Source organism: Dromiciops gliroides, chromosome 6, assembly GCF_019393635.1.
Source record: "Dromiciops gliroides isolate mDroGli1 chromosome 6, mDroGli1.pri, whole genome shotgun sequence".
Lineage (NCBI taxonomy): Eukaryota > Metazoa > Chordata > Mammalia > Microbiotheria > Microbiotheriidae > Dromiciops > Dromiciops gliroides.
Genome location: NC_057866.1, coordinates 164,790,941 through 164,804,870, shown reverse-complemented (window position 1 = coordinate 164,804,870; position 13,930 = coordinate 164,790,941). Strand labels below are relative to the sequence as shown.

The 13,930-nt window shown below is 43.9% G+C and overlaps 2 protein-coding genes across 9 annotated transcripts in view; one reads left to right on the top strand and one right to left on the bottom strand.

Annotated features, from left to right (window-relative positions):
- The window catches only part of LRBA (LPS responsive beige-like anchor protein), a 762,673-nt gene extending 760,876 nt beyond the window's left edge, over positions 1-1,797 (top strand). Inside the window, 2 exon segments of the mRNA XM_043969784.1 lie at positions 343-401; positions 404-1,797. Coding sequence (XP_043825719.1) covers positions 343-401; positions 404-444 — 100 coding nt within the window. The 3' untranslated portion in view covers positions 445-1,797.
- A 1,168-nt stretch (positions 1,798-2,965) lies between these two features.
- Positions 2,966-13,930, bottom strand: part of DCLK2 (doublecortin like kinase 2) — a 216,141-nt gene continuing 205,176 nt past the window's right edge. For 4 of the 8 annotated variants that reach the window (XM_043970689.1, XM_043970686.1, XM_043970687.1 and 1 more), the window contains one exon: positions 2,966-8,785. In XM_043970689.1, coding sequence (XP_043826624.1) covers positions 8,555-8,785 — 231 coding nt within the window. In that variant the 3' untranslated portion in view covers positions 2,966-8,554. Of the gene's footprint in view, positions 8,786-10,700; positions 10,714-11,689; positions 11,773-13,930 lie in introns of all 8 variants that reach the window. The other 4 variants (XR_006353556.1, XR_006353557.1, XR_006353555.1 and 1 more) reach the window with 3 other exon arrangements.

Here is a 13,930-nt window from a genome sequence, read left to right as displayed (position 1 = left end):
ATCCCAAGGGGAGCGAGCTGAAGCTATCAGTCTGATGGGATGGGGGAGGGCAGGGCAGGGAACTTCTCAGCAAGGAAGCCCTTTTCTTTTTTGGAATGAGGTCAGACTCTTTGATTCCAATACCTTAGTTATTCCTTACCAGCAGTGAGTAGGAAAGGAACGCTGTGCTTCCCCAGTTCTAAGCAAATAATTTTCTTGAGTCAACTGGGAATCAGAAGCCCTGGGTGCAAACCCTAACTCTGACATTCATTACCTGTGTGGCGGCTGGCCAAATGGCTGATAAATGGAGCGAGAAACCATTGGAGGGTGCAAAGCCTAACTCCATGTTTGTATATTTGCCAGGTGCATCATGACGGGCATGGCATCGGGGAGCATAGTGCTTTTCTACAATGACTTTAACCGATGCATCACGAATACCAAACCCGCTACGAAGAAATGGAATAGCAGATGGAACTAGCACTGGCGACAAGAACTTCAGATATGGAAAGCAATGTCCTGCCATAGCATTGTTCTCTTCATAAATAGCTATCACACCTGAATGTTAACTTAATTTGCTTAAACAGCAAAATATTTTTCAAGTTAAAGTGCTATTTTTGTAGACTTTGCTTGACTTTTTGGGGGGAAGGGGCAGAGAAGCAGAAAACTGGCTGCTGGGTTTCTCTAGTACAAAATCTATATTTTTAGTCATAATTAGAAGTCTATTTTCACCCATTATAGAAAGAAAACTACAATAAAGTGAGTTATGCCACTATCATAGCTATATTATGAAGAAATACAGTTCCCCATTTAAAGCTTTATCTGTAATCTTGAAAAATACGATTTTTAACAATGGGGAAACGGGTTAGAATACTGGGTATGGGATTTTATCTGTGCTACCTGTACTAGACTTGTGTCTTGTTATTTTCCAATGATTGTATTCTTGAGCACTGAAGTTTCTGGAATTTAAAATAGTAATGTTTAAATTATGATCATTGTAATTTAAAATTTGATGATGAAATATTTCCATTGATATATAAGCATGTTTTCTAGGCCTAGACATTAGGTTTTGGGGGGTGGCTTTTGAAAGCTTTATACTTTGCTGCGTGGTCAAGAGCAAGAAATCAGCTCTGACTAGGTTGTTGTTGGATACATAGCAGGTGTGGCATCCTTCTCATTTTTATCTGAAATCTTTTAGAGCACACCAAACTGGGAAGATGGAAGTGTCCATAAGCTAGCAATCTCTTCTACTTTGGAACCTTAAATGCAGGTACCAAAGCACACTTCTGCTGTTTTGACTGTGAAAGCACCGAGGCTACCAGGGGTCCAGCCTCTTCCTCTCCTGTGCAGAAGCTCCAGGTTTTGCAAGCTGCATTTCTATCCCCTCTCCCTAATTCTAGAGCACAGAGTGACCTGCTCTGTGCGGCACTTGGCAACACACTTTTTTACTTCCTCTTTGCATCCAGTTCAACTATGTCATTAAATTTTCTCTACAATCCCCTTAGGAAACGAACCGTGATTTATTACTAAGGAATAATAAGTTATTTGGTGTTGCATAATTGAATTCTACTTTTCCTACCCAGATTGCTGTGCAGAAATCTGTGAACATATTTGTGAAAAGGACTGTATTGTTTTGTAAGTCTGTATTGCCATAAATAATTTCTTTGTATGTGGTGATCTTTGAGTGGAAAATGACATTCCATATCTATTTCTCTTGCTGCCTACTGAAGTAGGTCTCATTTTTCCTAAACATTCAGCTTATTTCTCTAAAGCAAAGATTTGGAATGAGAAAACAATTGAGTGAAGAATTGAATAAATAGAATTTGTAATTGAAACATTAGAAAGATGTCTTTACTCTTTCTACCACCTTGCAGCTAATTTTTAATACCATACATAATTACCTAGTAAAAAGGACTATTGCGCATAGTAGGCACTTAATAAAGATTTGTTCAATTGAACTGAAGTAACTAGAGCTAAACCATGACACTTTAGTATGAGTGAAAACCTATAGGACATAGATTCCCTAAATGAATCCTGTAATGACTGCTCTTATTTGTGAATGGCTAGTCTTAAGAGGGTCTTTCCCAAATGAGACATTTGCATCCTTGTTTTCCAAAACAGTATCAGTAAAGGAATTTTTATAATAAGATATCATAAACATCAAGCAATTCCCTAATTGCCAGTGATTAGAAAATTATTTCAGTTCAGTATATCATGGTCATGATACTGAGAAAAACAGCAGAAGCAAAAGAGTAACTTACATGCTAAGTCAGATAACTTTTTTTATGCACATATAAAGTACCTTAAGGCATAGTTGGTAAAACAGACTAGCCTGAATAATCAGGGCCATCTTGGTTTCTTTATTCTTTTTTCAAATCTATCCCACAGTTCCGAAAGCTAATACACAAGGAAAATAGCATTTCAAAGAATAACATGACTGGCATCACTGCAAACTGACTTCTGGCTTAGAACCATTTTTTAAAAACTTTTCCATTTGCATATTTCATCAACTTTAGCCGAGTCTTTATGTCAAAAATTCATTTTGAAACCCACTAAATGCAAGCAAGAATTTAAACATTATTTAAAAACTGGGTAAAGTAGAGGTGCTACTGTGATGAAACATGAAGACGCTGTTGCCCAAGAAATGAGTCAGCAGGGGCAGTTACTAGGGCTTGTGGGTAAGGCATGGATTGGTAACAAGAAATGTAAGATTTTCTTTCTAATCATGTTTATCTTCATTTAAATGTAACTCTACCAAGCCCGAAGTTTCTGCTGTCTTAAGAATTGCAGCCAGTTCATCCAAGGGGAAAGCACCAAGTTTTAGAGAAGAGATATCAAAGGAAACTCCCGACAAATACACAAGGGTTGGTATGAGTACAATTCCATGATGGCCCTTGTAGGAAAAGGAGATTTTGCTTTTCCATTGAGGACAAGGGAAAGAATGAATACCACACGCCAGAACTCTACAGAAGACAAATCAGACAGCATGTGAGAATGCTAAGGATTAACCTATTTATTAAATAATACCAGACATGTCTATAGGACAGTCAACATCTTCCAGCTTTGTGTGGAAGCAACTCAACTCCAGGGCACATGTAAATAAAGGATGATACTTCCATCTTGTAAGTTGTCTTAGAAGCTCCATGCCCATCTGATAATCATTTCTAAAAGTCACGTTTACAATAAGCCCACATGGAAGTAACAGGCAGGATTGGAATCCTGTCTTCCACTTATTGGCCCTTCCCAGCAAACTATTCTACTTCAGATTTTCCAATAAAAAAGAATGTTAGTGAATACAGGACGAGTCGACCACAGGTCTACTTCAATGAGCAGTCATTTTGTTATAAAATCAAAGCAGTTCCTATCCATGGGGGAAATGAAGTCGGGGGTAGATTTTTCACTAGATACTTTCTGCTATGTTTAGCAGAGAGAAACTTCATCACATGGCCCTTTTAGATTGCTGTACTCTTGTGCTCCCATTCATATTAGCACTGCCCTCCACCCCCTTTATAGGTCCACTGAAAAAAGAACAGCTGGGTCCAGAAGTACATTCACTAAGTCTCTTCCAGCCAGGATGTATTTCTTTTTTATTTTGGTATGACACTTCCCACAATTCTTTTTTGTTGTTATGATTTCCAGAAAACACAGGGATTGTGCAAGATGAGTATCACAAGCTAGATTATTTAAGATGACTTATGCAGGTCTGGTGTTTCGGAGTCTGCATTGATGACCATTCGGCCTAACTTAACTGCATTTCTTCTCATCACTGTATTTCCCTAGGAAAGTAGACTGGTGTTTGGGCCATGCTGCTCCTCTTCCTTAGGCAATCATCTTTTACCAAGCTGCAATGCATGGCCTTTCCCCAGATTTTTGTCACTGTTTTATCTTTGGCATAGATTCTTCTACCATAGGAGTAATTCTTAATTGAGTCAACAATTTCTGGCTGTTCTTGTCTACTCTGTATAATCTGCTGCATTTTAATCACTTAGTCCTTCAGGATTAATCCAGACTCTTTCCAAATTCAGAAACTAATTCTCCCAGCATACACCTAGGACACTCCTCTTTACTTCAGGGAGACTTGTATGTATTTATGTGCATATGGTAAATGTAGGCATATAAATGATTTCCCAGTGGGGTGGGGTAAGCAGCAACATCAGTGGGTAGCCTCTTTTAGGAGTTCTTAACCTGGGAGCCATGGATTGATTTCAGGAATGGTCCATGAATATTGATGAAGAAAATATTTCAAGATAGTTTGTTTCCTTTGTAATCCTACATATTTTATTTTATGCACTTGGAAGCATTATTCTAAAAAAGGGCCCCCAGATTTTACCACATTGCCGAAAGGGTCCGTCATCCACACAAAAAGGTTAAGAACCCTCATTCTATTTGCAGTTTAGAGACACCATTGAAAATCACAACAGACCCACCAAAACTTACAGACATCAAACACACCAAAAGATGGACATGTGCGTATCCTTATACTAACCCTATGTAAACTATTCAAACCCACACAGCACATCTATGCGGTGCTTCCTCTCCTTCAAACTCATGTTTATCACTTGGTTAAAAAGATCCTCATTTTTATAGCATTTATTCCATTTCATGTTGTGGATGCTTCATGGTAGCAGGTGCACAGGAAGAAATTCGTTTGGGAAATATCAAATGTAAGTACCCCAGAAGGGAAAGGTGTACCTGAACAGGAGAAAAAACATTCCCGCTTTCCTATCTCTTCTTGGTTCACTAGAAAAAAAAAATTCAGCATTTTAAATTTATCTTGCAGCAAGATTGAACCTGATTATATGACAGATTCCTAGGTGTCTAAAATCATGCTCAGAACTATTAGTGACAGTGTGGATTAGCTCTCAGCCCAGCTGAGATTAGAGGGAAGAGCACTCACGCCCGGCCTGGAAGAACAAAGGCTCAGTTTGTTTCTTCTTCTCCCCATTAAGAAAGGAGGGTGTGGTTTGCACTAGAAGGGAACAGATTATCCCCACAAATTACAGACACCTGTAAATGTTATCAAATCACTGTGGCCTGAGTGGGACAACAACATGAGAAATCAAATCTTGCAATGGTATATTTATTCTTTTGAGTTTCCTTCCCCCTTTCCCTGTATTAACAGCTGTCCAGCTTCGTAAAATTAAAAACAAAACAAACCAGACCCATCGTGGGAAAACGCTTGCCCCTAAATCTTGTCCTAAGTTGCTTTTCATAAAAGGGGAAATTCATCAGTATTAAAGCCCTTCAGTAGCCAGTTATCACCATAAGTTTTCTTTTCCTTACAGCCACAAGATGCTGCAAAGGGTGACAATGAGCCATGAAGACTCACTCACTAAAGAACTTTGCCATGACAGAACCCCTCTAACATGCTAATGTATCACACCCAAGATGTTTTAGAATAAGCACAGAATGAAAAGGCCACATCTTTGGGTACCTGAACTCTTCACCTGCAAGGTTGTAAACTAGAGAGTATTTAATAAAATGCTTGTTCAATATATGAAGACCTTGGAATCAAGACTTGGGAGGGACTTGAAAGGTCACTTAGTCTGACCTCATGCCCACTCCAGAATCCCCTCTGAATATCACCAGTCATCCATCCTAGGCAGGCCGCTCTACTTCTGTACAAGTCCAATGAGTGGAGACAGTAGTTCTTCCATAAACTGGACTGAAACCGGCCTCCTTGGCACCCTGGGTAACTTACCTCTGCTGCCACCTTCTGAAACCACACCCAACAAATCTAATTTTTCAGCATTACATTATTTTCAAAAAGCATGAACATAACATGCCTTCCCCTTTAACATCAATTCTTGTTGTTGACTGTCCCCGGGGTCCTCAAGCCGTTTGTTGTAGTGGTTTGCTTTAAGCAAGCCAACCAGCCGGCTTGTCTTCCCAGGGCTGCTCACAAATGTTCCCTATTAAATGGGGTGCCCCGAACTGAGCTCAGCATTCCAGGCATGGTCTGACTGAAGGACAGGAGAATGATATACAATTATGCTCCTGTTAATAGAACCAAAAGATTAAATTGTAGGGCTTTTTAAAAAAAAACATACTACATGTTACAACTGCTTGATTTTTGACACACACTGTTATCCAGTCCAGATTCTTCTTGTTCTGTGTCTGCACATTAGATTTTCAAAAAAACCAATATATTACACAACACCCCCCCCCATTAAATTTTAACCTTGTTGGTTTGGCCCCATTCCAGTCTACAACATTATTTTGGAGCACTGATTGTCATCTTCAGATCCAATTTCTGATACTTTCCTACTCATGTGACCATAGCAAGTCATTTAACCTCCACGGTCTTGGTTCCCTCATCTGTAAAATGAAGGGGTTGAACTAGATGGCCTGTGAAGTCCCTCTGACCTCCCTATAGAATAAACATTTGCTATGCACCCAGCCTCCTAGCACCCATAGACTTCATCAAAAGGCTTTGCATGTCTCCATATAAATCACTGGTAACAAGGTCCAACAGGTCAGGTGCAAGGTGCTTCGCCAGGGTGGTACCAAACTGTTCATGAAGATCTGCTTACCAGCGCTATGATCCAGGCTGTACTTGTCCCATCAATCAAAAGGACGTCAATGAAAAATATTAAATGCCATGCTCAAATCAGAATACTGTATGCCTACAGCAACCTGCCCCCCTTCCAATAAGAAACAAGGTCAGTTTGTCAAAAACATTCAACATGAAAATTCCCCTAAGCTAGTGTTGGGTAGTTGTTTCTCACCTTTCCCTACAAAGCTTCTCTCTTTCTATCTGGATCACTAGTTAGCCCTTCGCACAAAGCAAATATGTTTTATCTTCCTTTTACAGAAGTGGAAAAAGGAATGGTGCAAATGGTCTACAGCAGTATCGGTGAGCCGGGGGCCAGACCGGCCGAGGCCGCCTGTTCCTAGATAAGACGGCCAAGAACTTGTTGATTATATGTTGGGCTCATGTTTGGGTTTCCAACCTGGTATACTGCTCTCTAACCTTACTCACTTCTAAACGAAACTTCATAATCTTTCAACCACACACAGTTTCCTCTAAGTCTAGCTGGCTTTGATAAGCGGTCCTTACTTCATTACTATTTATAGTCTACCTTTTTCTGTCCATGATTTATTTGAAAAGCCCATGGATCAAGTTATAAAAATGCATTTTACTTTCCTTCCATTAGGTGTCCCTAAGATGTGGAGTCATCCCCACATAACTTCTCAAGGTGGATGCCCTCCTCAATCCAGGACCTAGCCCAAAGGGATGCTGGCTTCTGCTAAAACTGGCTCGAAGCAGACCTTGATAAAAACCAAGTCATGGGTCCAAGAGTTCTCAGAATAATGAAGTTACTTTGGCTCTTCCCTCCCTCTAACCAATGATTGTTTTCTCATCAAGAAAAAGTTTATTGTAGGTCGGTTAACACTGCAAACTCAACACGAAGCCACAACAAATCACACAGGCCACGCTTGTGAAAGACGAGCAGGTAAACCAAATCAGTGGATTAGATACATTACTGAAATGAGCAGGGTGGGAGAAAGGAAGGAAGAGTCTCCTCTCCCACAACAGCTAGCATGTGAAGCACTCGTAGCACCTTCCTCCGAGGGTGTTCAGGGCTCCAGGATGGTCAAGGTCTCTCATCTCAGCGATCCTTCCCAGCATCTACACAGGATTGTGCACGTTGTCTGCACATTGACCTGTCCCACAAGAAGCAGGATGATGGAAGAAAACATCTGTGGCCACTTCAAGCAAGGGAACACCATCTTCTCTCCATTTACTTTCTATGGAAGGGCAAACAGCCCCCAATCTAGGTTATCTGGCATGAGGCAGCCAAGCCTGCCATTCAAAAGACCAAAGGAATAGTGAATTGTCATTTCCTAATAGAGCCTGGGAGAGATGCAACTTTCAAAGAGGAGAACAAAAGGAAAGCTTCAGAACACATAGGAAAGAAACGCCCCCCACCCCAATCTTTGAACAAATAAATACCCAGTGTTTTCATGAGCAATGAGACTGCCACATCTTCTCTGAGTCTGGGTTTTGGAGGATTGGGTTCAAAATCCTGATTCCTCCTCCCTGTGTCAGGCGCTTCCCTTTTTCTGGGCTGCACAATGAGGCTCTTTGCACTGCTGCGACTCTTTAACAGGGCACTGACCTGTGCCAAGGAGCTAAGGAGCAAATGAAAAGGTTTTGCCTCTTTGAGAGAAAAATTCTTCTGCCTAGCAGAGTTCTGTATGTTCCAAGAAAGGAAAGTATCTTAGTCCATCCAAAGAGTTTCTATTTAAAAAATGCAGTTAGTGCTTGAGAAAGTGACAAGCTCTGCTGATGGGAAGGGCTAAGGGGAGAGGGTTGAGGTGCCCATTAAACAGAAAATTGGATGTTTCCAAAAAGAGCTCAAAATGTGTTTGTCCAAAGTCCATACCACAGCATGCTCCAGGCAGATGCCAGAGCTCCCGCAGTTTCCCACAAGCCATAGTACTCCCCAACATTAGGCCCCTGATTCCCCAGGGTGACAAACTTAAAAACCAGCCACGACAGGGAGAGGAGAGGGGTAGGGGAGAGACTGGGCTTCCCAACATGGCTGTGCGCTGCAGCTGGTCCGGCCGAGTGTCAGTCACGAAGGCGACGCCAGGACCCAGCACGTTCACAGCTGGCTGCTGCCGGAGGCCTGGGGGAGGTGGGTGTCTCCGGAGAAGCAAAGAGATGGAGGTCTGCAGACGCGGGCATGGGAGGCTCCTTGGCAGGAGAAGGAATGGGAGAGGTTTGCTCCATCCCAGCTCTGCTGGCATCTGGACAGTGCTTGCTGCAGAAAATCTGACCCTCTTTATCTAGAGCTGTGTTCTGGAGGGGAAAACAGCATAGGAAGAATAAGGTTCAACCCAGAAGCTATGTCCATTTATATCATCGCTATTTAAAATACCAAACAACACACAGGAGCATGCACTGGACTCAAGAACAGACCAGGAGAAATGACACCGGGCTTTTCTCCCAACAGAAACTCAAAGGGAAAATAGCTCAAGGTCACCCTACTTCAGGAACCAGCTCCTGCCAAGAGAATTCTGCTCTAAAGCACTTGGCACGTGCAGTGACCCAAGCAGGCCTGCAGAGAAGGCCTGGTCCCTTCATTTGGGGCCAGGCGATAGGGGAGCCCATTGTAAGCTTACCACTTAATTCATTACGAGTTGGAGATACCTCTTCATTCTCTAAGAATTGAAACTCTACCCCCTGCCCCTGCCCCAGTCCCCTGAGAACACCCCAAATCACAGGAAGAAGCACAACTGTTTTCCTTTCAAGTGTTCCTGGCAGACTCACAGAGCTCTCCAGAACCTTGCGATGCTCACTTTTCCCCCCCACTAAGGAAAGGGATTTCTCGATCATGGAAAGGATGTGAGTACTGTGAAGGGCTGCTAGAGGAAGCATTCCCCTCAGCTAGACAGAATGCCACCACAGAGCATCCCACCAATGGCAGTGAAGGGGAGGGTTGGGAGGCAAAGAAAATGGGTGACTTTTGGCACCACTGTTCCTCTTTGAGGTTTGAGAGGGCCAGCCTTGTAAAATAACTTGATCTCTGTTGAGATCCGTCAAGAGATCTCTGTAGACCCTTCTAACCAGGCGGGGACTTTTGTTCCCAAAAGGAGGCTCTGAAGAATCCTCGGTGACCCCGAGAAGGACTCCCTGCAGCGTGTTCGAGTCACTCCTGTTGGCCCTGGAGGAGGGATCTGTCAGATCTGTTCTACCTTCTTCCCTCTGCCCTTGTTTCTGTGTGTTTTTCCCAGGTCTCCAGGGATAAACTACAGTCTGGGGAATCCTGGCTGTTTATAGTCCTCAGCCCTCAGGTTTCTCCCCATCATTCAAGCACATGCAACGTGGCACCTAAGATTCACCTGCTCCAGAACAAGTGCTCTGCTTAGAATCTAGGCACCTACAGAGCAGAACCTAAGGGTGAAACTTCAGTCAATAAAGCCAGGTCTTAAATGAGCTTCACACTAAATTCATCTCTCTGGGCCTCAGTTTTTCATTCCCCCTCAAAATGAGGAAACTGGTTTAGAGGAGCTTTCTCTAAGGTCTTCCCAGCAACAACTTGCTGTTGTTTCTTAGGGAGAAAAAAGATTCAGAGAAGATAGAAAAGAGACATCAGAAACCCTTATCTCCTTCAAGAAGTGCATGGCATCACAGGTACTGGAATATTGGAGGAAGTATGAGGACTCTGCAATCAGCTAGTCCAACCCCCATTTAACAGGCGAGAAAGCTATGGCGCCAGGGAGGCTAAGGATTTTGCCCAGAGTCACACGTCTAAAGAGAGAGCAGAGATTAAAAGCCAGGTCTTTAGACTAAAGCTTCTTAAACTGTGGGTAGGGTCACATAACTGAATGGGGGGTGTGTGTGAAAAATTTGACAACAGTAAAAGGTTGTGTACACGTATTTTCTCTACCTATATACCTGGGGTCATGTAAAAATTTCTTGGGACTTAAAGGGGTCACGAGGGGAAACATTTTAAGAAGCCCTGCTCTAGACCACAGTCTAATACTGTTACCATTAGAGGATGCAAGTTAATGGAGGTCCTGTGACCCAGTGCCCAGATTCCACAGGGCTATCGAGTTAATAAGAAAAGCCCCTTTCCCCAAGCTCCCACTTTCTCTATCCTAGAGAACAGAGGGAAACAAAGTAAGCCCGAGTTATTTCTCCTGTTCTCCTCCTGTGAATTAGACCAACACATATGTGCGCAGCAGAACAAAGCGTTGCCGTTAGTACGTACCGTTGCCTTGGACCTAGTCAGAGGAAAGCAATGCGGGCGGTAGAAGAGGAGGAAGAAGGAAGGAAGGAAGCAAGGGACAGAAACTAGACTTACTTTAAACAGAACCAACACCAATCAAACATTTTCTTTCTTTCTTTTTCTTTGCTTTTTTTTTCTTTTACCATTAAGGTACCTCCATCCCCTCATCCCCCCCAAACCTACCCTTAAATAGAAACATGATTCTGGGCAGAGGAAACCCCCTTTCTCCTACAATGCCACCTGTGTTAGTACTGCAGCAGTGAGCTAGGCTTCTCATTGCCTTTCCCCGTCTCTACCACAGGATGGCCTCACCTCCGTTTAACTGAGACTGGCATTCAGCCTTTTCATGTAAACTTGGTCCATCCCAACCTCAAGCCCCCTGGGACTTCCATCTGAAAGGGATGGCCTTCAAGACCTGTCCATGACCCAGAAAAGTGCTGTCCAATGGAGAATAGGGAGCTCCCGCTGGGCCAAACTGCTTATGGGAATTCTGAGGCCCCTCCTTGACCTCAAAATCCTATTCTCAGAAATTGACTTTCTTTGCCCTAGGCCACAGTTACAAATATCTGCCTAAAAAATTTTTTTTTAAATAAAAGAAATGCAGTTGGGATATTGCTCTTTCTGATGCTGTGGGTCATATCAGACTAGTTTTTCTACCCGGGGGAGAAAAAAAAGGAAGAGGGTGGAGGAAGTTCAGGGTGGGAGTCGTTGGAATGCCTCCCATGCACCATCTGGTTTTGCAGATGCTGGAAGACGGCGGCAGCACAGTCAGAGAAGCGATCGCATGAATTAGATTTTCTCTGACCATGCTTCATCAGCCGGGAAGGACGTCAGGACACCAAAGGCCCAGAAAAGCCCACACCAATAAGAAGCTAAGCGCTGGACTGTGGCAGAAATCTGCGACAGGCATGCAGACTGAAGAAGAGCTGCGAATTAGAAAGTGCTCTGATCAAGCGGAACATTTGGAATACCAGGATTCTGCTTCAGGTCTATCCACAATCTCAGCAGGATAAAGAATGGAACTCGGAAGTCCCTCTCAAACTGTCAAATCAAACTGTCAAATAAAAGGTAGATAAAATCATCAACCTCCTTTCTGTTGGCTCTGTTAGCAAATGCAACTTTCCCCAAGCCTTCTGATGGGGTCCCAAGGCATGAAAGGTGACTAGACTCTATGGGAGGGAGGGGGCAAATCTCGCTAAGACCATTATGACGGGGCTTCGGTCTACCCCGCCGGATACATTTTATGAACATTCCTGCATCACAGTGCCCGAAATGGGCAAGTGCCTGCCTCACTCCCTATTCCAAGAATTCTTGCGGGGGGGGGGGGGACCCCTCTCTGCCTTCACATAGTTTTCTCATTTAGAACTAGAGAGGAGGTCTCCCACAGGGTCACTGTGGGGAAAGAGCTTTAGAAACTTTCAAGCACTGAGTGGAATATCACCACTGGAATTTTAGAATTTCTCCCAAGAAAAGAGTAACACAGACAATCTCTATTAATTGGTGATGAGAATGACAGGAACAACACAGAAGCAGTATATACTTCCACCACACAACTGTGCCCCAGCCCCTGTATTGTACAGAGAAAAGTTATCACACCCCATGGAATATTCATTCTCCAAGCCGGGGTGTGTGTTTGTTTGGGGTTTTTTGTTTGTTTGGTTTTTTTGTTTTTAGGGTGGGAGAACAGAGAAGACAAACTCCATCATTGAGCTTCAAGGATGAATGAGAATCAGTGGGGTCCAAATTACTCTGCCTTCCTCTTGCTAATCTGAAGGGGACTATCATCATTCAGCACTGACTTAAGTAATGCTGTTGTTAGGGTCCAAATCACCCAGCCTGCCCTCCTCCTCCAGTCTGAATGGGACAGTTGGCTTTTGGCATGGACTTAAGGCCAATGACGTGCAGAGTTGTGTAGGGAATACAAAGTTGGACAGGCTTCTGCCACTGAGCTCGAAATGAGGACTCACAAGTCACATGGATACACAGAGCTTTTTCCAGAATGCCTGGGAGTTCCCAAGCACTCCTAAGTGATTATACATTTCATGTGTGTGTGTAATCCCTGGTTTGAAAGTTAGCCAGGGAGCACTATGGTGGTCGCTCTGGGGAGGAGCCCTGTTTCCAATCAACATGAGATCAGAATGCTGTAATCTGAAAGGGGCCAGACAGACTGATTCAGGAAGGTCAAGAAACCCTGTTTTCTGTGAAGGGACCAGCCATCAGGCCTGCAGAATCTGCCTATCTCTGCCGCTGAGATGGAGAGTGGCTTAAGCAACGAGCCTGGCTTTTCCAGGGTGTGAACCACAGCCTGACAAAGAGTCTGCCTCTCGGGAATGCTCTGAGCCCCTGGTTCGGTTAGCAAGACCACGGCTGCTTGGTCTCCTATCTGGAGGGTTTGCATTCCATTTGGAGCGTGCTGGTTACGCCGCTCCTGTTTTCTCAGCCCGTTTCTCCAAGTTCCTCCCCCATCTGCCTGGCTCTGGAGAACATGGGAGTGCTTTGCTTCTCCTGACATTACACAACAAGGCTTGACGCTCTAAGTGGAATGCAACAGAAGTCACTGGGTAATGGGCGTCCTGCTGTTGCTAAGCCAAGATGGTTCTCTCAAAGCTGTCAAAGCACAGTTGGGACAGCCTTCTTTCAGGTCACTTACTTTCTCAGGCTTTTTAGCTGAAGGCAGTTAACGGATCACAAAAGCCAAGATCGGCTAAACCCTGCCTTCATTTTGGCCCGGCATCCCCAAATAGAGCCGAGGCGTGTCAGAGGGCTCCGTCACTTTCGAGAAGGAAAACAGCCCACAGCTTCTACTGGTGTGATTTAGCTCTGAGCTGGGAGAGCACTCAGGGGGCTGCCAATGCAAATGAAGTCACCCAAGGGGCCAGCTTCAAAGGACTGATGAGGCTGAGAAGGAAGAGGGCAAGAGGTGACCTTTCCACAAACTGCACGTGGCACAAGACCAGAGAGAGTCCGGAATGGGTCCGGGCTTGGGGGAGGGGGACTCTGGACAGGCAGACAAATGAGCTAGTTCTCCCTCTACATGGAGTTCCCATGTAGTCTACAACGTGCTATTAAAACAATCATTTTTCAACCATGATGAGGATGTCAATACCAATCCTGGCTCTCTTCCCTCCAAGAAGGAGGGGGAGGGGAGGGTGAATGATCAGGGACTTTTCTAAGAGCATAAGGGTAAAGCAGCTGCAGAGACTGCAGAGGCC